The sequence below is a fragment of the Conger conger genome, chromosome 6, assembly GCF_963514075.1.
Source record: "Conger conger chromosome 6, fConCon1.1, whole genome shotgun sequence".
Classification (NCBI taxonomy): domain Eukaryota; kingdom Metazoa; phylum Chordata; class Actinopteri; order Anguilliformes; family Congridae; genus Conger; species Conger conger.
Window position 1 is genome coordinate 63432636 of NC_083765.1, and position 27979 is coordinate 63460614.

At 43.0% G+C, this 27979-nt stretch overlaps 1 protein-coding gene across 1 annotated transcript in view; it reads left to right on the forward strand.

Moving 5' to 3' along the window:
* The window catches only part of mybpc3 (myosin binding protein C3), a 60248-nt gene extending 32888 nt beyond the window's left edge, over positions 1 to 27360 (forward strand). Inside the window, exons 17-32 of the mRNA XM_061244782.1 lie at positions 1032 to 1197; positions 1630 to 1736; positions 1906 to 1935; positions 2275 to 2414; positions 4370 to 4529; positions 6667 to 6771; positions 6896 to 7084; positions 11727 to 11861; positions 12621 to 12788; positions 15279 to 15367; positions 17213 to 17408; positions 20416 to 20555; positions 23255 to 23414; positions 23729 to 23865; positions 24269 to 24455; positions 27106 to 27360. Of these exons, the coding sequence (XP_061100766.1) occupies positions 1032 to 1197; positions 1630 to 1736; positions 1906 to 1935; positions 2275 to 2414; positions 4370 to 4529; positions 6667 to 6771; positions 6896 to 7084; positions 11727 to 11861; positions 12621 to 12788; positions 15279 to 15367; positions 17213 to 17408; positions 20416 to 20555; positions 23255 to 23414; positions 23729 to 23865; positions 24269 to 24455; positions 27106 to 27137 (2141 nt within the window). The 3' untranslated portion in view covers positions 27138 to 27360. The remainder of the gene's footprint in view (positions 1 to 1031; positions 1198 to 1629; positions 1737 to 1905; positions 1936 to 2274; positions 2415 to 4369; positions 4530 to 6666; positions 6772 to 6895; positions 7085 to 11726; positions 11862 to 12620; positions 12789 to 15278; positions 15368 to 17212; positions 17409 to 20415; positions 20556 to 23254; positions 23415 to 23728; positions 23866 to 24268; positions 24456 to 27105) is intronic.
* Positions 27361 to 27979: the final 619 nt, after the last annotated feature.

Sequence of the window (27979 nt, forward strand, 5' to 3'; positions counted from 1 at the left end):
TCAGAATGAATACGCATGAACATAGTTCGTGAATTGGACATTCCAAATTCGGCAGGTTTTAAAATGGCAAATTTGAAAAAAGATGTAATCAATATCAGTAAATGTATGTCCTAGTGCTATGCAGTGACATTTATTTGGAGGGGGAGCACCAAGTATTTCTGACCTGACTCAGTACCCACTCTACCCTGCCCCACAGGAAACACGATCCCTTACACAACACAGACTGCTGCTGTTGTGTCAAGGTTACTGAGCAAATAAAACCCAGAGGCCAGCCAGAGTTAGAAGGTGGCTGTGATATTTTTTCCTAAGACAGTGAACTTGGCAGACCTGTGTTTTAAAACCACCTGCCCCTGTTCTTCCCCAGGGTTGTCTATCCTTTATCAGCAGTGCCTTACGAATACACTGCGCTATAAATAAATTAATCTCTGTATTGTAACTAAGTACTGGCTTTTGTTGCTATAGTGCATGTTGTATTTGGCAATGAGGGCTATAAGATAAAAATAAATTCTACATCCAGTTATATTATATTTATCGAGGCTAGTTCTTCACCCACAGTTACATGGCTCTTGTCTACAGTATTCTGTTACCAGCATTTAGGCTGTGTAGTCAAGCAGAGGGAAGCCAGCCACAACGTGCTAATGTTCACTTAACATTGTTGGCATTATGGTGAGACCTGACAGCAGGGGATTACTTTGCTCATTTTTTTCTTGTACAGAGACATTTTCTCATTTGAATATATTTCCAACTGATCATTGGTCAGTGTTCAAATGTACTATTGTCAAGGTTTTCTTTGCACGCAGTTCTTATTCAGGAATCCGGTTTTCCGATACACCATGAGTGTTTACTACTTGTGAATTATAATGATCACTGCTAAGATGGAAAGTAACACTTTCTTATGAAACAGATCAATGGCTGTATAACTTAGTTTAAGTGGCTGAATGGAATGTCTAGCATAGTAAATCTCATCCCCTTGGATCACAGATGCATGGATATGCGTACGGCTTATGGCTGCTGTGTTTCCTGACCCGCAGAGAAACAGCTGGAGGTGTATCAGAGCATTGCAGACCTGACGGTGAAGGCCAAAGAGGAGGCGGTGTTCAAGTGTGAAGTTTCGGATGAGGCCGTGAAGGGCGTCTGGTACAAAAATGGTGTGGAAGTGAAACCCGATGCCAGGACCCACATCACGCATGTCGGCAGGTACGCAGCACGGGTGAACAAGACCTGTGGAAACCAGGATCTGCTCTTCACTTTAAGACAGTTATTTTGTAATAAGAAGATGACTTGGTCGATCGGTTATGTTTTTACCGACGTACGACGTTTACGTTAGTGGATATTTATGTTAAAAGTGACTCTCATGGTAAATATGTGAATGACTGCAAACTATGGTGTTATTATGGCATGTATTACAGCACACATCAGCTAAATTTGAGAAATCAAATGCATCGCAATATCAAGTCAGTCTAAACATTTCCATCTATTCTTATGTATTGGGGATTGAATGGATAGGAATTAAATGTATTACCAGACTCTGAGCTATTGGTCACATGCTGATAATACAATCAATAATCAGCATAGGACACACTCATATACGCATACAGGACTGAAAGGGTGTGAATAATCTCTTTCCAGGATCCATAAGTTGGCCTTTGATGATGTTAAACCTGAAGATGAGGGAGACTACACGTTTGTTCCTGAGGGATATGCATTCAACCTCTCAGCTAAACTCAACTTTCTTGGTATTGTTGAACACTTATCCCAAAAAATGAAGTTGTCATAAGAAAGTAAACATTTTAAGAGGGCATTGGACAAGAATGACCTTAATAAAAACTAGACTGATACACCACAAATGCCATGTGTTCTGATGTATGTGGGCTTCAATAGTAACCATTTAATTCATTTTTACAGAGGTCAAGATTGACTATGTTCCTCGACAAGGTAAGCTCTACCTCTCTATAACTCAAAGTTTCTTTCACTTCATGTAGTTTTACATTATTGTTTTCTTGTCCTTTGCAGTTCTGTGACTTTTTGTTTGAATGTTTTGTGCTAACTGCAACAGTTAATGATTCAAATACAAAAACAAACAAAGATTTGATCCGCTTTATCTGTAAACTGTAATTACATTCACATTATTTTAAAAAATCCTACAATAATTGCAGCCATTTGTGTGCGACTATACACCAGTTTACATCGAAAATTAAGCCAGGCCTTAATGTCATTTTCCCTAAAATTAGGACCAAACCGATATTAACATAACCCTTTTGTTTATCTTGGAAGATCCACCAAAAATCCACCTGGACTGTGTGGGCCACACAGCCGAGTCCACCATCGTGGTGGTGGCAGGCAACAAGCTCCGACTCGATGTGCCTATAACCGGAGACCCGGCCCCCACCGTGGTCTGGACCAAGTCTGAGAAGGTAGAGCACTTTCCTTTTACTCAATAAACTCATCGGCGTCATAGCTTGGTTGGAGCGGAATGCCTGGGCCAATCAGAGGAGCACAGGTGTCTGGTGAGAAATCTTTCCAGGCTGGACAGTATGTCTTTGTCATTGTTCAAAGTCTGGACAACCTGAAGACTTGATTCTCTGCTCAACAATATATCTAGCCTTGCCATTATTGAAGGAACCATGAATTCTACTCTGCTCCTGAAAATCCTTAAGGGATCATCTGTCCGTGAGCTGAAGCTGAAGCATGATTGTGTTATGCAGCGAGGCAATGTTACATAACACAAAAGCAAGTCCACATCTGATTGGCTGAAAATAAGTAAAATTTAAAGTTTTGGAGTGCCCTAGTTAAAGTCTTTTTGTTTGAATTAAAGCATTTATGGAAACAGGAGAAAGCTACAATTATCCTTGAGGAGCCTTTAGCTTTGCTTTGAAAACAATAATCCAACATAAAAATAGCAATCAGTTATATCACTACAAAGATCTGGACAAAGACCATATGGTAAGAGAATCAAGTCTCTAGGCTATCACATTCATGCAGGTAAGGACTTTCCATTAACCGTTGCTCAGAATTAATGAGACAATGTTTATAGATATGGAATAGCTTAGTCTGCCTAACTAACCTGGTTGAAATGTGCATTTGCTAGAATGCTTATGCAACACGTATGACAGGTCATGCCCCTGCAGACTGAAAGCTGTAACAAGATGGCAGAGAAAAGTGATGGGAAATCTCAAATGCTTTTAAGATTTGTAATCATTTTAATAAAGATGTAATAATCTCACACTGATGTGCATGAAATAAAATGAATAATGGAATGGAATGAATGTGAAAATGTAACATTGGAAGGTAAGGTCCGTCGATGAAGGACAGAAGGACGAATGCTGGGGAGGATCTGGGTGGAATAAGGGTTTGTACAGGAACGGCCCTGGCCTCCACCAGCTTCACAGATCTGCTTTGCTCACGTAGGGCAGGTCTAGACAGCCGAGGAGCGACCAGCCCGCAGACGTGGAGTTCAATGCCCAACTGATGAAGGACGGGGAAGTAAGTGTGGTCTTTAAAGCGACGGAGGTCCTGCATGACGTGTGCATTATGTGTTTCTGTAGCCCGCAGCAGGAGTGCCAGTTGAACTGCATTTCATGGTGGAATGAGGTAATTATCTGTCAAATGGGTGAATATGTTGTGCAAGTCATAGGTGCATTAGTATGATGAAAGGTTTGAGGTAGCAATTTTGGAAAATACTAGTTTTCTTTCATTTTCATTAAAGCAGAGAACATACACCCAATTTACATTTACTATATATTCATTGCTGTCAAAATGTTAAAAAAAGTTATCCTAGTGCATGTGTTTCCACATAGTCTCAACATTATGGTTTAGCTGATATAAATGACTGCTAGTTCAATCCAGAAAGATGGGACACAGTTTAACTGAAGTGTACGGTTAAATTTCTAATCTTATTTTTATATAAGAAACATATGATATGAAACAAATTGGATGGCGCAATAAGTTGGTCAAAATTTGCATTGGTTCTAATTGTCGATCAACGGCCTCAAGAGATGCTCATTGTGATCATGCTGTCATAATGAGCTTCTCCTGGGTCAGGTGATCACAGACACTGTTCTAAGCTGCGTGTCCTGGGTCAGGTGATCACAGACACTGTTCTAACCTGTGTATCCTGGGTCAGGTGATCACAGACACTGTTCTAAGCTGCGTGTCCTGGGTCAGGTGATCACAGACACTGTTCTAACCTGCGTATCCTGGGTCAGGTGATCACAGACACTGTCCTAACCTGCGTATCCTGGGTCAGGTGATCACAGACACTGTCCTAACCTGCGTGTCCTGGGTCAGGTGATCACAGACACTGTCCTAACCTGCGTATCCTGGGTCAGGTGATCACAGACACTGATCTAACCTGCGTATCCTGGGTCAGGTGATTGCAGACGCTGACGGCCGGGTGCATGTGGAGAGCACAAAGGGCCACTGCATCTTCACCATCGAGGGCACGGAGCGGCAGGACGAGGGCGTCTACTCCGTCATCGTGCGGAATCCGGCGGGAGAGGACACTGCTGACATCACCGTCAAAGTGGTCGGTGAGTCACGTTCCACAGTCCATGCAGACGACACCAGACGGAACACAATCACATCCACAACTGCAATTTTCATCTGATTTAATTACAGGAACACACCAACATTTTGGGAAATACACCTTTTTTTCCCGGCTTACCCAGACTTGGATGAGATGTTCGATTTCATTTTCATTCTTGTGCATTCACTGACTGGCTCTGTTTTCATGTTAGCATTACATGTTAGCTTAGCATAAAGACTTGAAGCCTATAGGAGTCAGTAGCCTACCTCCTTCAAAGTGAAGAAATACACCTTACAGCAATTCTGAAGCTGTCTTATTTACACAAGGTATCATGTGTATTTTTATTTTTTTAAACAAGAGACATTTTCTCGGAAGTTAGTTGGAACTATAGCCTGTATCCTTCAGTCTTCAGCTGGTTCCACTCTTCAGTTTGAAGGAGGTAGGCAAGAACATCAATCTGGAAAAAGGTATATTTCCCAAAATGTTGGGGTATTCCTTTATGGTTAACCAACAAAACATCCTTATAATGTAATATAGGCCCCTATACCTGGGCAGCTCAGCAGGTGGACGTATTTAAAAGAAACACTGGATGGTTGCATGGGCTTTGGAGGACCTGCCTGCTAATGCTTACCCTCCAGAATCAACAAAGTTTCACATTGGTTTCATATCGGTTTCATATCAGTTTCACAATGATATGAAACAAGGCCTCCATTCACATCACCAATCTGGTTACAGTGGATTTCTCCAGGCATCTTCCAGTTTTATTTGTAGGATAAAACAAGCCCAACAAAACAAGATAAATACAGGGTGCCCAAATACATGCAGATATTCTGAATGTGTACTATTCTACCACATCCATTTCTTCCACAAATGAAAAGCTGTGACGTGTTGAATTAATGAACAAATATACACGGTGCTCTGCTGCTTCCTCTCTTAAACAACTCAGTTTATGTTTTAATGAGGGAATCTTGAAAAGGCTGAATTAAATCGATATATAAAATCTATGACTTTGACTTTAAATGAAATACTAGCATAAACATTCTGTCTTCACAAGCGGTTTGGTGGTTTTAATTTTGGTGATTGCTGCTCTTGCCAGCAAAAACAAACGACTGCATTTAATTGTGCGTCAAGGGTAAGGACTTTGATTTAATCCAGGACATTGTTTGCTTACCAATTTCTTCAAGGAGCTGATCCTCAATTTGAGAGGCAGGACAGGGGCGTATAATCGTTTCCTCCCAGAGGGACATTGCAGACTCCAAACAGGCACACCAAAGGACACCTTGACCCAGTGCTGCATATTGTCATGTTTTACGACCTGCCTGTGGCATCCCTTAGTCATCTATAGGACACCGTGTGATCAAGTTGTGAAGGACACATTGGCTGCATCTCAAACTGAAGGCAGTCACCTTGATATCTTGTTTCCTCGCTGCCCAATTAGTCACTGTCCTTCAAGGGCGTCTTCAAGGGTGTTTTAGGCAGCACACGAATGAGACACACTTTGAAGGCAGAAAGGCGATCTTTTACAGTTCTGTAGTTCTGTGCAAACTCTGGTGCTGTTTTTAGCCACCATTGATTTAAAGGAAGTAAGAAGCCAAAGGATAATTGCAAAGAATTATGGGATGAGCCTACCCAGCAAAGAATGTAGCAATGCCGCCTTCAAAATTGTCCAAATGAAGGGGCCTTAGGAAGCTCATTTTTGCGCACTTCTGAATGGGATGGCACTCCATGCTTTGCCACCTCAGGCAGCATTTTACCGTTTGAGACACAGCCATTGTCTCTGCCGCCAGCCACCTGACCTGACAGATTTCTGATTCAAATTACCAATTTATATGGATTCATGGATTCAGAGATCCCTCTGGATTATTGCAAAAAAAGATCATAGATCAAAGATTCATAATATTCAAACTTAGTACCCAGATTGCCATTCATATTTTCACAAAAAACACCATTTAACTGCTGTGTTGAAATTCAAGCCATGTGTGATGTCCTTTTGCTTCACTTGATGAAAGAATCTCATTTAAAAAACAAACTTGACGGTTCATGAGATGGACTGAAGTGAAAGGAGTGAACTGATCATAGCTGAATGTCTGTGACAGGGACAAAGCCCTTTTTGTACCGTGTGATTTATTGTGCTTCTGCAGACGTACCCGACCCCCCCCAGGCCCCTAAAGTCCTCAGTGTCGGTGAAGATTCCTGCGTGGTGACATGGGAGCCCCCACTGTTTGATGGTGGCCAACCAGTCCAGGGTTAGTACAGCTAATATTAACATACATCATCCGCCAGCATTTATGTCATTCATTCATTATACAAATGCTTTCTTTGTGTAAATATATTGTATGTGTCATGCTATGTGGACATTCTTCCTGTTAGGCTATGTTATCGAGAGGAAGAAGAAGAAGAGCTATCGCTGGATGAGGCTGAATTATGATGTATATAAGGAGACCACCTATGAGGCCAGGAGGATGATCGAGGGCGTGGAGTACGAGATGAGGGTCTATGCGGTGAACGCCATCGGCATGTCATGCCACAGCCCCGCCTCCCAGCCGTTTGTGCCAATCGGTGAGTTTCATTCACCCGCTACAATCTTTACAAAAGTGCCTCAACAGAGACGTTAAATCATAGCCCAACATTGGGTGAACTCAAGGTGTGCATCTGTAATATTGAAGGTGAATTATTGGAGGATGACAAGTGACAAAGCAGAAGTTACCGTTACAGAACTTAAAACTGATACCACTATGGCACTAGTTCCCATATGACCGGCAGTTCGTAACATTAGATCCCAGATCCGTACATCTGGGCCCTATACTGAGGTCCATGGCTTTTTAAGTGCAAGCACAGTACAGAAACTGCTTCTCAGGGTCCTAAATTACCTTTTGATTAATGACTTGGACTGTTTCTCATGTTGTTTTAATTGATTGAGAAGCTGTGTTGGTATCTCAGGGACTGTGTTGGAGTGGTTTTTATCATCTCTTTCAAAGTTCTCAGTAGCTATTGGGGACCACGTTTCCTCCACCGCAGCTATGTCCTGTGGTGTCCTGCAGGGCTCAATCCTTTTTTTATTTTCTTTATACATTATACATTATAAACACAACGCATCATATCTCTAAGTGGATAGGCTACAGCAGTAGAAGTAAAACAAATAAGTCCTAAAAGTGCTCACCGAGTGTATATTATACTGCATAATAAAAGTTATAAATTGACACTAAACACAGACACATTTATGAAACAAATGATACATTATTAGCTGTTTGTGCATTGGGATAGCAACTTTAGTAATACACTGAAATTAATTTCATATTACAATTTTGTAATAGTTATCAAATTAATAAAGTAAAAATAAAGTAAAAATATTCTGTATTCAGAATTTGGAAGGCTGTATATTGCTTCATTAGAGTAGTTTACTTAGTAGCTTAGCTGAACATTTTGAAAACATTTGAGATAACTATTCACCAGTCACAGAATGTTAACTTGTCTCTCGGCTAGTTTTTTTCTTGATTACTTTTTATTTTGAATCCCCTCAATTTTGCATGTTTCTTATAGTCAGGCGGCTATAATTGTCTTTTTATTTTTACTGTCAGTAAGTGCAGAAGGTTTGCAACATAACTCTTTGCACCTGCACATCTTGTCCAACATGTCCCTCTCATTACTGATGAGTGACAGCCCTTCAGCTCTTCAGGAGTCTGTTCAGGGTTGGCTCCGTGGCAGTGAGCTGAGAGACGAAGCAGAGGAGAAGCAGAGGAGAAGCAGAGTCTGGAGAAACCCAGCTGGGTGGTCTTACAGCCTTCCTCTTTTTCCCCCTCCCCCCACCCTGATTCCTGACACGGTGGGTTTGGATACTGAAGCATCCAAACTAGCTAGTCTCTAATCTGGAAGACCCTAGTGTCAGACAGGCAGCTGATTAGGAAAGCATCCCCAGCATTTCTCTCTATATATAATCACACAGCCGTGCACAGGGAGCCTTGGACACGCTGCAGCGGGGAGAGGATAACAGGCACTGCTGGAGCTACAGGAGAACACGGACACCACTGCTGACAGGCATCCCCCCAGGGGAGCAGAGCGACCAGGGACACGGCACCAGGGCTGGAGGACAGACCAGCTCCGCCACCTTTCTGAACATGACAAAGCCCAAACTTCCCAAGACTGCTGAGAAGAAGCCAGTGGTGGCTGAGGTGCCAGAGGACCAGGGAGAGCCACCCGAGGTGCCAGAGGACCAGGGAGAGCCGCTTGAGGTGCCAGAGGACCAGGGAGAGCCGCTTGAGGTGCCAGGGGACCAGGGAGAGCCACCCGAGGTGCCAGGGGACCAGGGAGAGCCGCTCGAGGTGCCAGAGGACCAGGGAGAGCCACCCAAGGCAGCCCAGGGAGGGAGTCCCCTGGGGCCTGAGGCAGCCCAGGAGGAGAGCCCCAAGGGAGAGAGCCCCCAGGGGACCAAGAGGGAAGGGTCAGTGTCCCTGGCAGAGAAAATGGCCGTGCAGGACGCCCCACCTCAGAAGGACCCTGTACCCCCTGCTACGGACCCTGCACCCCCTGTCTCTGATGTCACCCCGGAGCCTGAAGCTGGGCCCCTCGCTGCAGACGCAGCCCCCCCAGCTGAAGAGGGGGCCGCCCCCGTCCCAGAGGGGCCACTCACCGCCCCGGGGGAGGAGGTCCCCGCTCCAGCAGAGGTCGTCCCAGAACCAGAACCAATAGGCAGTAGGCGTCCATTTTAACTGGTTGTTTGTTCCAGGGTGAATTCTGTGCTGTGGGCAGGGATGTGTCTTTGCTCATGATGGTACTCGTGTGTGTGGTACAACAACACAAACAAGATGCCTCTGAAAGATGCCACATTTATGTCAAGTTCGAGAATATATTAGGATCTGCCATATGTAATTTCCATGATTTATCTTTGCATCAGTGCTGTCAATACTACAAATCTGTTCATTGCTTTTTCTTTTGGGCAGTTACAGTAGATTGTGGATATATCCATATTAAGTAGCTATGTGGTTATGTTCAGAATGACAAGAATCACATTGAAAATGATGTCATACAATGGTATTAATAATGTATACCTTTTTAGTATATTTGGCTGTCGAGTATGCATCAATTTTAATTTCATGTAAACTGTTTTCTCCACTAATATATAATCTCATTCCAGAAGTATTTCAATTTTTCTATTTAAAATCATTTTTAGACAAAGGTACATTTTATCCTTGACTGGAATCTTTAAGCCTTTCATCATCCATAATCTTTCACCATCCAAGTCTGTAGCTTGCTGTCAACTCATTTCAGTTATTTTCTTATTGTCACTCAAAAGCACATTTAGGATCATTTGGCCTTGTTGATTCTATGATTCTAAACATTTAAAAACAATGTTGATGATGTTGACAGTTTTAGGAGAAAACTTGATTTTGTGCTTAGTAGTATGTTTTACTGTTCAAATTGTAATATCCAGTATGAATACAGTACTTCAACAGCAATGACAAGCTGTGGCTTTGTTCATGAGCCTGCAAAGTGAAATTTTAAAATATAATTTGGTGCAAACTCTTGCTCAGGCTAATTGAGGTTAAAATAAAGTATGCTAAATATAAGAGGACTTTATTTAGGACTTTTGACTTTTGAATATTGTGGGGATTTAGTTTTCATTAATCTTCCATTGCAAAAGTAGGCTGATGCACAGACTTGATTTTCTGGAAGACAGTGTCTGGGGCCAGTAACTTGTGCAGGGCATCAAACCTGGCCTGAGAATGCCCTGCTCCTGTCTTTGATAGACTCAGGAATGCCGTAAATAAGGTCCCTGGTGCAGACACAGTGACAGGGATGAGTGTGAGTCGAAGTGTGGGTCTTATGTCTGCACGTCATCTTTTAGTTTGGACTTGATGGAGTGCCTCAGTGGCTCAGTGGCTCAGTGGATCAGTGGGACCCGCATGCTGCTTGTTGAGAGATGTTCTTGCGTCAGGCTCAGTCGCAGGAGGAATGTTTGACAGAAGGACGTTTGAAGAGTCCCCTCATTAGTCCGACCTCCTTCCGTTTCGAACGCCGGTCATTCTGTGAGATTCATGTATGACCTTCTGTGTGGTGGGTCATGGTCCTACATGCTGACAGGTTGTAAGCTCTCTTTAAAAGTATCCATGGCAACATTTAATCTGAGGAAAACAAGGAACAGTCCCTGTACAGGAGTTCTTTGGAAGGCTATACAATGTTTATGCGATGTTTGTTACTTCTGTTCGCAGTATAACTGGGCAGCTATCTAGTTAGTCATATGGATGCTATATGCAGTCTGTACGTTATTTCACTTGAGGTTGGCATCAGAATATCCTGATGATATACCATATAGCCACACAAACATTAAGGCTATTACAGGTAACCGTTGAAAATGTTTTCCTTCGTAAGACAGTGACTTGAGGCAAAAGCCTGTAGTTACTTCAGATTCATTTTTATTTTATTTCACAGACAAATTAGCAAGTAAGTATTGTGACACTAAGAGGACTGGAGCAGACAGTCATTATGAACATAACACTAAGGTAATTGTTTGTAGAAAGAGCAAAACATAACTGCACATTTTAGGAATTTAGAAATCCCACGTGGGTGGATATTTTCAGCCCCAAAAAGAAGAAATGTCCTTTCAGCATAGACGCTAACTCATAACTATCATTATCATTGTGCATTGCCTACAGCAGCTGGGTCCAAGAGCTCTTGGGATTAAGCTTATTCTCCCTCCTTGTAGTAACATTATATAAATTGTACAATTAGTATATCGGCTACACCAAGAGCACTCTATAGCTTCTTTTGATGTATTTGCAATAAATGCTAACCTTAGCTACCGTTCCTTGAAAATGGAGATGGTGGGAGATGTTTTTAATGTTTGGTTTCAGTGCATTTTATTTTGTTGGAGCATAGCAAACTCCCTACTTTGGTTCACTGGTTAATGATTTTGTACATCTGCTTGTCTTTTTTCCATGTTTCAATTTTACAAATGTACTGTATCATCAGATCATAATGCAGTAATATGTTAAATGTACTTGGGCAGTATTGTTGATATTAACAATTTAATTGATCACTTGCAAATCTCAAATTGTGGTTTTTTTTTTGGTCGTAGACTCATGTATGTCACAGTAATTTCTGCTGGAAAAGTATTGTCTTGTGTAGTATATGATGTCGTTTGTGGTGAGAATGGAGCGTATTTCCCTGCAGTGTGTGGTGTCATTTTGGCCCCGTCTGCTTCCAGCTCCCACCAGCGAGCCCACTGGTCTGAGTGTGGACGACATCAGCGACACCTCCATCTCCCTGAAGTGGAGAGCCCCAGAGCGCATGGGCTCCACGCCCTTCAACGGCTACGGGATCGAGTACTGCAAGGAAGGCTGTGAGTCTCCATGTTGATTATTGATATTTCATATGCATTCGGTTTATTCACACCCTGTTTATCCAGGGTGCACAGTCCATTTTGCATTTCCTGTGATGGCCCTGTAACTGGGATCCATCCCTAGAGCCAGGCCTGGTGGCGTTGCCCACAGCCCAGGGTCAGGGCAGGGGTTGGGTGCAATGTCCATCAGGATACTTTCAGGAACTCCTAAATTCATTCATTAGGTTACCTATGGATGTAGCCGTTACTCCAGACAAAAAATAATAACACGTCTTCATGTTTATCGGTCTCTTTGACATTGAGCACAACTGGATGACATCAGGGAGTAAGATATGGGAGGAGATAACAACTGTTAGGATATGTTGCCCTTCTCCATGGAATCAAATTCAAGATGTTGAAGAGCACGCTGACAACTTCTCTCAAGAGAAGATTTCAGTTTTAATACAATGCACACAAGTGAGAGATAAACACAGAGCATTCTGGCAGTGAGTTCTGAGAATATGTCTGAACAGCTGGCATGTATGGTGTGCTGAAATACTGTTCATGGCCATACATCAGAAGGTAGTGGCTGGACAGAGGACAGTGGTCTCGCCTCTCCGTGGGAGAAGAACACTCTTAAGGAGAGTGTCTGGTCATCAGTCCGTTAGCTGAATTGTAACTGGGTCATGTAGCAAGACAATGATCCAACATCTGAACGCCTGAAAAGAAACGGAATTAAAGTATTGGAGTGACACGGTGTGTCGTTCTCTTGGGTTGCAGCGGACGAGTGGATCCCGGCCATGGAGGGTCTGACAGACCGCAACTCGGCCATCATCCGGGACCTCCCAACGGGTGAGAGGATGCAGTTTCGGGTTCGAGCCTACAACCAGGCTGGCCCCAGCGAACCCGCCAGTCTGGCCCAGGCCGTCACTATCCAGGAAATCATGCGTGAGTGTCCCACGTACATCACCCCCTGTTTGCTGTTCTCCTTCATTTCATTGGTAAAATAGAGACAGCGAGTTGATTTTAATGTGGACAGATTTGAGCCTGCTGTAGAGTGCCCTGTGACTCAGCTCAAGTACATTTTCTTGTTGTTCTTGTTGTTTCTTGTTGTTACCATCAGGAATAGCCTAAAAAAACAAAAGCCTCAATATTCAGCAGTCTCAAGAATTCATTTACCAAGGCATCCCATAGATATGAAATGTTCAGATGGCATTTGCCTTTTAGCTTATCACTCACTCTGGCATAGTGCGATACAGTATAATATGTTGTAAACAGATTTCATGTATAAGGTGTGGACAAGCATTAGCAAGCTTGACTGGGAAATATTTGATGTTGACAACTTACAATAACTGACTAATGCAGTAACACATGAATTCAGACCAGCTTATAAAACAATATGTCCTAACAATAGGTCACCTAGTACTGTTCCATTGAGGTCACTCTGGGTAACTGATATGTAAACACAATACATTTTGCATCTGTTCGACTTGTATTGGGCATGGGTGGGAACATTATCTAGTATTTCATAAGCAGGGCTATAACAAGCATTATTATAAGACAAATTTTGTCCATGTAAAAATGCATCATGCATTTAGGTATAATAGAGTAATTGGTTGCTGAGAGGAGTACTGGTAACATGGCCTGTTGGAAGGTAAAATTAGATATTGTGTCCTCTGTCATCAACATTCATAGCAAATGCTTCAGGGGGAGCAAAGGAGGACAATATCTGAAGCAAAAGTCAAGGACTAGGGCAGCTAGCAGCGGCCACAGCTCTAGCTCATCTGGTGGTGCACCTGTCACAGAGCGAGTGGCATGTGTGGAACCTGTTCCATTCGGCTCCATGGCACGTCAGAGGCACAGACAGCTGGTACAGGAGGCCTTCAGCTCTCTGGGGTAAAGAGGACCTGTTGGGCCGAGGGCCGAGGGGCTTGCAGGAGCTTTCCTCTGGCGTGTGGAGCAGCCCCTGCCGTTCACAGCCAATGTGCTCACACAAGCTCCATCAGGCCTTCCAAACCTAAACAAAACCCCCTCAGTACTCACCCAAGCAACCGGTCAGGTGTGAGCTATGACCCTCCGGGGAGGGAGAGGGCACTCTCCCTGTCCCACTGCCAGCACAGGCTATTGTGGCTTCACAGGCTAGGCAAGTCCCATCTGCTGAACCAGGGATCATCGGATCAGTCCTCCAGGCCCAGGAACTACTGGGTTTCCACCCTCCCTTCAGCTGAGAGTCAGGTGTGAAGTTGTCCAGGGGAAAATAACCTGGACTGGATTTGGATTTGAGGGCCAGTCTAGATAATCCCTGTGCTAAACCATTGGAGTCTGCCAGAATATATAAAGTTCAATGCACTGGGGTCCACGCATGGAATATCGACAGGTTTTCTGGCATGGAAAAAATCTATACATGAGATATGAACATGTATGATGCCTACAATTACTGTAAAAACATCCCAAATTGATGATTTCAACAATGTTAATTTAGTTAATTTCAGTTGAGCAATTCATTCTTAAATGTATTATTTTGCAGATGGTACACAGGAATGACAAGATGGTACATACTGTCACCATCACCAGACCTGAGATACTGTGGGTCTCTTCTCAAGATGGTACATACTGTCACCATCACCAGACCTGAGATACTGCAGGTCTCTTCTCAAGATGGTACATACTGTCACCATCACCAGACCCGAGATACTGTGGGTCTCTTCTCAAGATGGTACATACTGTCACCATCACCAGACCTGAGATACTGTGGGTCTCTTCTCAAGATGGTACATACTGTCACCATCACCAGACCCGAGATACTGTGGGTCTCTTCTCAAGATGGTACATACTGTCACCATCACCAGACCCGAGATACTGTGGGTCTCTTCTCAAGATGGTACATACTGTCACCATCACCAGACCCGAGATACTGTGGGTCTCTTCTCAAGATGGTACATACTGTCACCATCACCAGACCTGAGATACTGCAGGTCTCTTCTCAAGATGGTACATACTGTCACCATCACCAGACCTGAGATACTGCAGGTCTCTTCTCAAGATGGTACATACTGTCACCATCACCAGACCTGAGATACTGTGGGTCTCTTCTCAAGATGGTACATACTGTCACCATCACCAGACCTGAGATACTGTGGGTCTCTTCTCAAGATGGTACATACTGTCACCATCACCAGACCTGAGATACTGTGGGTCTATTCTCAGCACTCAGCATAGATTCATTTGAGGTGATAAATCAAGGGTTTCAAAACACAATGAGGCCCATATACTTCTGCTGTTGACAGGTTGATGTTGTTTTAAGAGGCCGTATGGCAGCCATAAGCTTGCGTCCTCTCCCTGACAATGGTGTCAAAACATTTTTTATTTCAGTTTGCATAGAAGCACTGAAAGGTAGAATTTGATGTGTTAATAACTTCAGATCACTTTTATTTACAGAGCGCCCCAAAATCTGGCTCCCTCGAAATCTGCGTCAGACTCTGGTGAAGAAGGTGGGAGAAACGATAAACCTAGTGATCCCCTTCCAGGTAGGCACGGCCAGGAATCGGTCACTATGTCACCATGATCTAGACTTTGTGTCATCAGCCCTTTTCTTAGTTTTTTAATAATTAATAAACAGTAAAAAAATTAATCAAAAGCAATCTTGCTTTAAATTGTGTAGAAAGGTCTCATATTTAACTCTGTATCGTTTAGAGCTCAGGTTTGCTTTGATCACATGCAGATTCATTGTAACAGACATTTAAATCAGGGGTGCCCAGATTTTTTGCACCCCACTGCACGTTGCATTTCCTTGTCTGAGAGACCCAGGGTTCCTTGGTGTTTCTCGGTTCCCTCTTTGATTGTTGTTTCAGCTCAGTTGCTGTCGGTAACTATGTCAGAGTTTCAGTACCGTTTATTTGAGGCTGTCACATCGGAAGCTTAGAAAACTAGAAGAGGAAACGAGCCAAAGTGACCACGGCCCCTCTCACCCGCACATTTCAGTCTGAATGGGTCTGTTGTGATGCAGTGCACCCTGGGGCAGAGCTACCCATGATGAGCCCCCTGCCACACAAAGTGCTACCCCAAAATCCCAGAGAGATCGCAAGGGGGCTAGATTGAGCAGATTGAGTTCATTTTGTAAGAATGTCTATACTGTGATCAAGAGGAGGCAGCTCCTCCTCTAATGAGAGGCAAGAGAAAGATCATAGTATTAAAAAAGTTCAAATGAATAAACCATTACAAAATCTCAGTGTCATATTAAATTATTTTTTATCTTTGGAAAATATCCTCTATTCAAATTCTGATTGAAGTTGAACAGCAACTCCTCCAGACAAAGGCAGTCCAGTAGTGCTGTACTGAGTGCCCTGGGGTGGGGAGGATGAACAGAAAATCTCACTGTGCCTGCAAAGCGGCTCTTCTTATATCAGTCTTATGTCTTTGGTATGCTTCACTGCTAATAACGTTAGCCAGCTGTCAATGGTCCGATCACTGGTGAAAGGTATGCAGTGATATTATACACAGCTGAGCAGGTGAGTCACGTCATGAAGGGTGTTACTACGTTGTGGATTACACTGTAACATGGCTGAAACCCAGTATTGACCAGTCGGCATCCAGGACCGGAACTATATAATTGAAGCTGTATGCCAGTGATCATCAGTAAACATGTCATTTACTGTCAGCCTCTGGAAGCTTCTCAGAAGTGAAATTAAGCTTTGTGTTTAGGACAATGCAAAAGAAAAGTGAATCCTGATGATACAATACAATTCAACATTAACTTTAATTTCAAAAATCTAATGCGAACATTGTGGAATGTTACTTGTCGACATTCCTTAAACTTTTCGTGATTTTGGCTGAAGTTACTGGCTGTGTTAGGGTGCTGTGGCTGTGTTTGGGTACTGTGGCTGTGTTAGTGGCTGTGTTAGAGTGCTGTGGCTGTGTTAGAGTGCTGTGTTTGGGTCCTGTGGCTGTGTTAGAGTGCTGTGTTTGGGTCCTGTGGCTGTGTTAGAGTGCTGTGGCAGTGGCTGTGTTTGGGTACTGTGGCTCTGTTTCGGTACTGTGGCTGTGTTTGGGTACTGTGGCAGCCCCCTTGGCTGCTCATATGGGTGCACCGCACCTGGCAATCCTGCTAATTCCACTTTCCAAGACTAGAGCAATAAATCTGAAGAAAGGTGAAACAATTTCACTTGTTGCAAAGTAACATGTCTGCCGTGCAAAGTTGCATTGGCTCTTCAGTCCCGTTGGGTTACTTCACTCAGACATCAGTCCCGTTGGTTTACTTCATTCAGACATGCTGCAATTCATATAATCTCAAGGCCCAGGTCAGTTGAGTGGTTTTCCTGTAATCTCAAGGCCCAGGTCAGTTGAGTGGATTTCCTGTTTGTTCCCATGCTCAGGGAAAACCTCGGCCGAAGGTTACCTGGACTAAGGATGGGGAGCCTCTCGACCCCAAGCAGGTGAGCATCCGGAACAGTGACACGGACTCCATCCTGTTCATCCGCACGTCCAAGCACCAAGACTCCGGGGTCTACGAGGTGCAGGTTCAGATCGAGAACGTGGAGGACAAGGCCACCGTCACCATAAAGATCGTGGGTGAGGCAGTCTTCTTTATTTTCATTTTATTTTAATGAAACGATCAAATAGTTCACTGGTTTTACAATATACCTTTTCATTTACAAAGCACTAAATGCACTTTAGTGGTAGGAAAAGGCAAGCATTGCTGGGCTGAATGGCCTGTTCTCAAGTGAACAAAAACTGAAGATTAGTACTAGAGTTTTGTGTAAATCAAAAGTAATTTTATTTGTATACCTTTCTAGTCACACTTAGCAGAGGATGCCTTGGGACTAAATTGAATAAATACACATGTCAACATTGGATAAAGCAGTTTGTTTTGGTATCAAATTACATGGCCCCAGACATGCCAGTACATCATTTTTGAAAGAATATACCAATATTTTGTTGCTTGTCTGGTGAAGGTAAGCACCTGCTTTAACTGGGTAATTCATAGTGCATCAACACGAGATAATGCCACGGCTTCTCTCTTCCTAGGACTACCAGTGGCGGCATTACTGCAGTTTTGTTCAATATATTAAGGCATATATAATATATACACACTAAAAAATTAACAAAATGTAGTAAAATGTCAAAAAATTTCATTCAAACTCCACAATTTGTAAGGGAGCGGGATCGGAGGTCCATGCATGACTAAGTTGGGTTCTACAAGCTACTCACAAGACATGAGATAACCACTGACTTTTTCTGGGGCAATCCCTAGAGACCAGGGACACGCCCAGAGGAGGAAGGGGTAAACAATAAAGGGACTTAAAGAAAACTATCTATTAAAACCAGTCGACAAGTTTGATCTGATACCAGCGAGGAAAAGAAACAATATGAGAAGATAAACAAGACATCCCGTCTCCTATTCCACTGACAAAATGGGAACACTGGCTACCTAACACTAGAATTCATTCATTCATTCATTATCCTAACCCGCTTATCCTGAACAGGGTCGCAGGGGGGCTGGAGCCTATCCCAGCATACATTGGGCGAAAGGCAGGAATACACCCTGGACAGGTCGCCAGTCCATCACAGCCTAACACTAGAATACACAAAATAATTTACAATTCGACTGAGGAAGCAGTCTTACTCCAAAGGATATCACTCAGCACCCTGGATGGTCTCCCGCGACCATTTCATCTCTGTGAACTCAACGCACTAATGACAAATATACATTTATTCAAAAATACACAAACAGCCACGAAGATCCCCCATAGAGAACTCTGGGCCATCGGCTCTTCACACCGTCTTAATACACCGGGTAATACATATATATCCTTAGTGTAACTCCACACTGGCGTATATAAATCTGTAGGGTAATACATATATATCCTTAGTGTAACTCCACACTGGCGTATATAAATCTGTAGGGTAATACATATATATCCTTAGTGTAACTCCACACTGGCGTATATAAATCTGTAGGGTAATACATATATATCCTTAGTGTAACTCCACACTGGCGTATATAAATCTGTAGGGTAATACATATATATCCTTAGTGTAACTCCACACTTGCATATATAAATCTGTAGGGTAATACATATATATCCTTAGTGTAACTCCACACTTGCATATATAAATCTGTAGGGTAATACATATATATCCTTAGTGTAACTCCACACTGGCGTATATATCCTTAGTGTAACTCACAATGGCGTATATATCCTTAGTGTAACTCCACACTGGCGTATATATCCTTAGTGTAACTCCACACTGGCGTATATATCCTTAGTGTAACTCCACACTGGCGTATATATCCTTAGTGTAACTCCACACTTGCGTATATATCCTTAGTGTAACTCCACACTCGCATATATATCCTTAGGGCAATAATAATACACAAGGCGGAAATAAACTAGGTGGACAAACAGCCATTGCGAGCAAGTGTGTGGAAAAGGGGTGCAATAATTAACTCTTGGCCTAGACAGTAGGAAGCTATGAACAGGGTCTCAAACTCCCAGAGGAATCCCATCTTCCCACGGTATCTAATGTTTGTGCTCCAAACAAAACGTGAAAGTGAAGGAGTGACAGACTGTCCTCATACCCTAAGGTGACGGAGAATGGCTGTGTTCAGCTCCCATAGACTGCGTTACAACAGGTCATTAAGAGTCGCCAGTCGCCAGTCACACCTCACATAATGCACAAATGCAAAATAAAATACCATACTATGGGGAATGCAACAAACAAGCCCCGATTCAAAGAGAAACAGGGCTTAAACAGAGAAACAGGGTTTAAATAGAGAGGCACGCAGCTGATCTTGATGCAATCAACCCACACAGGGCAGACAATTGGAATCAGTCGTCAGCACGAGGGCCTTGATTACCTCATCGCCAATCATTGCCAAAGTGGAATTAATTACCAAAATAGGCGGGAATGCGACAATGGCACCGAGTTCAGCCAAGAACTATGACACAATTATTCATCCCTGCCTACATACTTTATCATCTTCATCAAACTGTTGCAATGAATGTTTGATTAGAGGTGAGAAATTAGTTTTCATCAGTGAATGATTAAGCAATTTGTTTTTGTGAAGAAAATGACCAAACTACCTGTATATGTTTACTGAGCACTTGTAGTGGGCACGCCCATTAATTGAACAAGTGCAGCCATGGCAGGCTGAACCTGTCCAGTCAGGTCATTAGGAGACTTGGCTGTCTAGGCAGCGAGCTAGCTGACTGAGCTCAACAGAAGCACAACTGTAACTTTTATTAACCCTTTCAGTTCCTGGCCTAATTGAACACGGTTATTTTAAGCAGATTTTAGGAAAAGTTGTTTATTGCATTTACAGTGTTGGAGTCATTTTAAAGTCTAAATGCTTGATGGTTGATGGTGTCCCCTCTGGCATTTCTAGTGTTAATAGGCCACACAAAATCATTCAATTGTCTAACTGTATTGAGTCCATTTTATAACTGTATAGAAGCAAGCTATTGAGCCATGAACCCATGCATCTTTGATTTGCTTCTGATGATAAGAGTAGTATGATGGAAAAGATAGTAAAATAATAATATTGGTTAAACTTAAACCTCTCTGCACTTGCCAGACTTGCCAGGCCCTCCTCTGGACCTGAAGATTATGGACGTGTGGGGCTTCAATGTGGCCCTGGAGTGGAAACCACCCAAGAACAACGGGAACTGTGACATCACAGGCTACACCATCCAGAAAGCAGACAAGAAGACCATGGTGAGGATGGGTGCCTTCCAGGCTGACAGTGGTCATTTGACTAAAATCGTAAAAAGTCAAAACTCAAAGTGATTATTTACATATTAAATATCTTTACCAGGGATTTTTATCAAATGTGTACTAGCGTACCACTTACTGTATGTCAAGCGCTGCCAATACTGTCTGAAAGAATGGTCCAGTACTGAGTATCAATGCCAATGCTTTTTAAAAGAAGATATAGGCAGAGTTTCACAAAACGTTTCTTGAAAAAGCACTATCATACTGTATACAACAGCTGTAGAAGAAATATGTATTTTGCTGGCATGGCATATTCAGCTAATGAAGCATTGCAACAACAAAATATAGCCACACACAGTAAAGTAGGAAAGAGGTCGTTTTTTGGATGAGGAAATGTTGCCAGGTGGTGCAGAGCTAGTCTGTCATACATATGGAGGGGCCCCATGCAAAGCAGCAAAAGCCCTACCTAAAGAAATCCAAAGAACAGTGCTTAATAATGTGCACGCTGCCACTTGGTGGCTAGAGCGTGATCACAACTTTAATTTTGATCTATATTATGTCTATATTATGATCAGGTGGTAAAAGGCAACTACTCTGTCTCCTAATAATAAAATATGAGTGGTCGATTGCATTAGACTACCAGCAGGTAACTAACTCCATTTCCTATCCCTACCGTACAGTAACACTTGATTTTCAATGTCATTGTCATTAGCCTCAGAGTAGCCTATTTCAAACTGGGCTGTCATTTGTGATTTGGGCTGTTAGCTGGCCCTGAGAAACTTGACTGAAGAAATTTGTTAGATTTATACCAACGCATTCTTCCTGCCTAGCTGGTCGTAGGATGGTGACACTAGCTGGCTAGCAGACATAACACCATCTGGGGCCTATTCTGGAAAGCCTGCTTACTGAGTTTGCCGGATAACTGCACAGAGTAAGACCTGAAACTGACATTTTTCCAGATTCAGGGGGTCTGGGTTTTACTCTGTGAAGTTATCCAGGCAGCTCCGTAATTCTGCTTTGTGGAATTGGCCCCGGCTTTGGCCCCTGCCTTGTGGAACTGGCCCCTGGTCCATGCATCGAAAGAAAACAATAGGGTAGCCCCAGAGGGTAAATACAAGAATATTCCTCCATGGTTACAAATGTGTCCTTAAATCTTGGGTTGAGGACGGCTGCAGTGTTAAGGACAGTGTCCAGAAGTCTGTTCTCATATCTCGCGGTGAAGTTGGCTCTTAATTTGTCTTTCATGTCACATGTAAGAGTGCTGTCCCCACCCGTCTCTGTCAAACAGGAAAATATTTTCCATTTCAGAGGCATCACTGAAGAGAATGTGCGGGTCCTTCTCTCCACTTAATGCATCCGGGAAGCGGCTTAGAGGGGCAAGGACCTCTCACAATCTCTAGTGTTGTAATTTCTTTAGGAGTCAGGTGCCACTTTTTTTTTTTTTTGACAAAACAGCACGGATGGCTTGTCACACAATCTGAGTTCCATCTCATCGGCTCATCATGAATGACCTTGTGCTCAGGTAGCCTCAAGGTTTTCTGTGTCTCCTTCAAAGTCCTCATCATTCTGTTTGACCTGGAAAAGGCAGACAATGTCTTCCGGAGTCTGGACAGGCAGACAGAGGCACGGTCCCATAGCCCTGCTCACAGCTAGATGCAGGTTATGGCCAAAACATGGTATGCACTTCCACCATTAACTCGCACCAGGGAAGATGTGAATAATTCCCATGCTCATACTTGAAATGTTGGAACATCACGTTACGGCAAGTCATCCGCGGCGAAGCAAAGCAGTAAAGCCCAAACCGTACATCTATAATTGACTGGGCTATGTTCACTATGCTCTGGGATGCACCTGCGTTAGCTGGGGATATATTTACCCCTCGTGACTGCGTGTTGAACAATGCCTGTTGTGCAGGGATGCCATTCCCGCAGGGCCGCTGTGGCCCGACTCCAGGACCTTCAGCTGGGGAGCGGGCCCCGGCCCCCGGCCTTGGAGCGCCCTCATTCCACCGTAAAGCAGCGAGGTTAACGGCTAACGATCTCCGCTAATGGCTAACGATCTCCGCTCATTTTATTAGAGCGTCATGGGACTGTTTGATTCGGTTGCAATGCGACTTGCTACTGACTCTAATTCCCGTGTCACTCCAAGAATGCTGTATTGCTATGCAGCTATCACAGTTAAACGGCAGTCGATTAGAGACTTGAGATACTTGTAACTAAATATAGTTCTTGCTACTGCTGATTCACAGCTACAGTATATAGCACTATGGGAAATGTCCCCCTGCATTAACACAGGTATTGTGAGAATTTAGTATATTATCCAGAATGTTTTTTAAGATTTGAACCCCTAAGGTTTCCAATGTTGTTCATGTTTGAGTGTAGAATTTTGGTCTTGAAGTATTCATATTGAAATAACAAAGTTCTCGATGCCTAATCCATTATGAGTGCGAAGCAGGAAATCAAGATGTGCGTTGTTAAAAACCGACAGCTTTCAACCTCATGTCAAGCACTGTAAATGAAAGGCCACTGAAATGATAAAATGCAGCAGTCTTACCAGCATATTGGAATTAATTAAACTTATTTGAATTTAAATTAAAATGAATGTCACTCACTAAGCCCAGGTATAACTATGTGTCCTGGCTGTGTGGCTCATGTTTGTGTCCGTCCTCAGGAGTGGTGGCTCATGTTTGTGTCCGTCCTCAGGAGTGGTTCAATGTGTTTGAGCACTATCGGCGCACTAACTGCGTGGCCTCTGACCTCATCATGGGCAATGAGTACATATTCCGCGTCTACGCTGCCAACATGGTGGGCCTGAGTACGGAGCCCTGCTGCTCCAAGGACAGTGCCTACATCCAGAAGACAGGTATATTCCCTTCTAGAGGTCGGATATTTACTTATACTTTAACCTACACTGGCTGAAATGCTGCAGATTAATGTTAGTAAATAATCTGTTTTCACAATATTCTGAAATATTTAATGATTAATATTTGATTATTCTGGTTAGTAACATCCTAGGAATCTAGAGGAATTTAAAGTCTAGCAGATCAGAACGCCACCTGTCCAAACAACTGTAAATCAGCCCAGCACAGTCATTGCCTGTTCTATATAAACCTATGCATATGCAGTCTTCCTCCTTATGTCCACTCTTGTTAAACGTGAGTGCTGTTTGTGTCTCAGGAATAGATTACAAGCCACCGGTCTACAAAGAGCACAACTTCTTGGAGGCCCCAAAGTTCACACACCCCCTGGTGAGCCGTTCAGTGATAGCAGGGTACAATGCCACCTTGAGCTGCTCAGTGAGAGGCATCCCGAAGGTAAGGACCGTCTCTCCTACTGAAAGCATGTGGTACTAAATGACATAGAACCACACAGTTCACATTAATCAAAGGGCGTAATCATTGCTTTTCATGCAGTGTAATTCTATTTTCATTAGAAGTAAGCGGACAGGCTTTACTTTACTGAGGGCTTATTAAGGGACATAGTTGTATGCAAACTGAATGCAAACAGATACATGTTCTGTAGTTTGTTCTAATGGTCTTTGTATGTACACTGCTTTTTACGCTGCTTTAAAAAAAGTGTGTGTAAATATAATGTAATGACCTGTGAAACACACCTCTATTATGACATTATGAAGTATGAAGTATGATGTCTTAAACGGTTCACAAATATGAGGATTTCTCTTATACTCAAATCCCTCTTTAAAAAAAAAAAACTCAGCCCAAAGTGATCTGGTACAAGAACAAAGTGGACATCTCCCAGGAAGCCAAATACAGGATGTTCAGCAAGCAGGGGGTCCTGACTCTGGAGATCCGCAAGCCATGCCCCTTCGATGGGGGCGTGTACACGTGCAAAGCCATCAACGAGTCTGGAGAAGACGCCGTGGAGTGCAAGCTGGAAGTCCGATGTGAGTAGGTCTGACTGCCCAGTGCCAGGACGATTACCCAGACATTCTTCTCTGGGAAAACTGAGCGAATGGCAGTGCAGGTGGGCAGTGTGTAAACACAGACTGCAGCAGCAGATGAGCACACCTGGTGGGCAGTGTAAACACAGACTGCAGCAGCAGATGAGCACACCTGGAGCTCTTGTGTGGACCTTGGGCTCATTCCAATCGCTTATTCTTCCCTTTTTTGTTCACCGTGCTCCTTACCTGGAAATCGATAGGGGTCTGCCATATTTAAGGACATTCCAACCCCTTAAATGTTCCTTCTAGGAGCAAGAAGAAGTTAGGAAGTGCATGATATATAAACGTTCAATCTGTGGATCGGTAACTGACGTGGTTCTGACTGATCGCCTAATTCACGTTTTCTCAATTTCAGCATTTTACTTTCTTTTTCTTCCTCTTTTCCTAGCCTTTCCCCATGGGTGGAGCTTAGAGTAGAAAAAAAGAGAAAGAACAAGAAAAAAGAAAAATAAGCAATTGGGATGAGCCCCAAGTTTCCCTAATGATAGTTTTTTGCTCAGAGCGAATTGTGAACACATGAAAAATTAGTGCATTGTCAATGAAATTCCCTTCTCCTCTCCCCCTTCCCCTGCATGCATCGTTGCATAGCGCACCATGTACCATTACTGCACAATGGTGTCATGTGCATATGCACCGTGCACTGAATATATGAAAACGTTACAGTCCTGTGTGCGTATATTCATTCTGCACTTAGTGTCCTGTTATACAGCATTTGACAGGGTGACTGGATCATACCACAGATATTCTATATTCAAACCAGATGGCCTTATTCTAGAAGGTTCCAAGTGATAACAGAAGCTTTTGGTCTGGTCTGTATCTTCAGTAACTTACTCTATACTGTAAGTCAGCAAATTACAATGCTTTTAGAAAACAGACAGAACATTGCTAAGAAATATGGGGATGATCATCTGGTCAGTTTATAGATAGTCTGTGTTGATGCCCCAATGGTCCATCAGTCCTAATGTGTGTGTGTGTGTCTGTGTGTGTGTGTGTATGTGTGTGCGTGTGTGTGTCTGTGTCTGTCTGTGTGTGTGTGTCTGTGTGTGTGTGTGTGTGTGTGTCTGTGTCTGTGTCTGTGTGTGTGTGTCTGTCTGTGTGTGTGTGTGTCTTTGTGTGTGTGTGAGTGTCTGTGTGTGTTTGTGTCTGTGTGTGTGAGTGTGTGTGTGTGTGTGTGTGTCTGTGTGTGTGTGTGTGTATGTGAGTGCGTGTGTGTGTCTGTGTCTGTGTGTGTGTGTGTGTGTGTGTGTGTCTGTGTGTGTGTGTATGTGCGTGTGTGTCTGTGTGTGTGTGTGTCTGTGTGTGTGTGAGTGTGTGTGTGTGTGTGTGTGTGACACTGCTGTCTGTTCTCCGTTCTGGCCTTTCTACTCTTCCTCGCCAGCTCCTCTGTAACCAGGCCGTATTTTTGAATAACCGTGAGGTAAGCTCCCCCATTCTCCCTCATTAACCTCACCTGACAGGCATGCTTTCATACCACCCCTTACCCCTTTTAAATTACATCATAACAACATTCTCTCTTTACCCCAAACCTAATACACTCTTTTCTTAATAGGTGCCCTGGTTGTACCGGGGATAGCATTGGCTGAAATGCCTGAAATCTGCATCGAGCAAAACATATAACTTCCCGAGTGAGCTTACGACAAGTTTAATACTTGTGAAATTATGTATACTTATTATACATAAAAGTATTCTTATTGATCCTTAGTGGATGGACTCATCACTCATCTAATATTGATACAATAATTCCCCTTCTGTTTAACATCCCACATCACCTCTGCCTGCATTCAGTGTGAGAGCACATCCCAGCCAAGGTAGGTACACTGATGAGCACTGAACTGTCATCGCCACCGCCACAGTCACAAGGTGGAACCAACCTCCAGGCTTAAGGAAACGCAGGCTTCATTCCTCCAACAGGCTTCATTCCTCCAACAGGCCTGCAGTCGTGTGTCTTGTGCTTTCACGCATGAACTGAAGATATGTACTCAAACCACCCTGTCTGGCACCAACAATCATTCCACAGTCAAAGTCACTTAGATCACATTTCTTCCCCATTCTGAAATTTAGTCTGAAAAACAGTTTAACCTCTTGACCACGTCTGCATGCTTCTATGCATTTATTTGCTGCCAAATGATTGGCTGATTAAATATTTGCATTAACAAGCATGTGTACAGGTTTACCTAATAAAGTGATCACTCAGTTTACAGAAAGTTCAATATCCTGCCTTTGATAATGAGAATAGCTGGTAAGGGAAGCTCATTGGTTTATTCACTTACGAGGACAATTAAAGGAAAGAATCTGATGGAAGATTTTACAATCAATAATAATAATAGTACTAATAATAATAATATTATTATGAATAATAATAATAATAATAATAATAATAATAATTTATTTAAACTCGATAGCATCATAGGTCAAGACATTAAAATGAAAAGAAAACATAAAAATGACAGACCTCTTTTCGTGATGATTAGTGAAAATGATGCCATGGCATAATTTGATTGCATTGTTTTTTGATTGCATTGTCCTTCTCTGGCACATTTTGATGCTTTTGTATGGAATACAATGACACAACAGGACTCTGATTGCGTTTTAGCTCAAGTCACCAAAGAAGATACAAAGAAATGAGAGAGAGAGAGAAGTTTCCCTGGCAACAGAGTCCTGAGCACCCTCGTGATGAAAGTGATCTTTCAGAAGAATATTTTATTGCAGTTCATTCATGTTCATTCATTCAGTGTGCCATATTGCGGTTTGTGTTCTTGTGTGTCATAGCACCACCAGTAGTGAGACGGCATGATCTTGTGAGAATTTGTGTTTTTTGATTCATGTAGCTCGCTGTGTAACGTGCAGTTATTGTCACCTTTCTGAGGGAGTGGAGCGAGCAGAGCATCAGAATGTCTCTGAGTGCCTCACCATAGATGAATTCCTGCTTAATTTATGAAATAAACCTGGGCTGGTGCTGCCTGTAGGTGCACTGTTGTTTTTTGTGTTTCTTTTTTCCCTGTTGGTTAGAGTTTAAATGCAAAACCTTTATCAAACAGGTTGTTTGGTATTTCTATGGTATAACCAGATCTACAGAAAACACATAAAAATACATCTTTCTATGGTTGCACTTGAAACACACAGAAAAAATGTCGATATCCTGCTTCTGGTGTGGCCACTGAACACTGCACAATCTGTGGCCACTCAACACTACAGGATCTGAGGCCACTCAACACTACAGGATTTGTTCCCACTGAACACTACACGATCTGTGCCCACTGAACACTACACGATCTGGCCACTGAACACTACACGATCTGTGGTCACTGAGCACTACACGATCTGTGGTCACTGAACACTACAGAATCTGTGGGTGGGACTCACTAAGCCATCTCTGCCTGGCTTTCACCATGTTGTTACACTTTTGTATTTTTCTATCTGGTCGACCTGTTCCTCCTGAGGTGTTTGACTTTTCCCCCCTAGTTTTC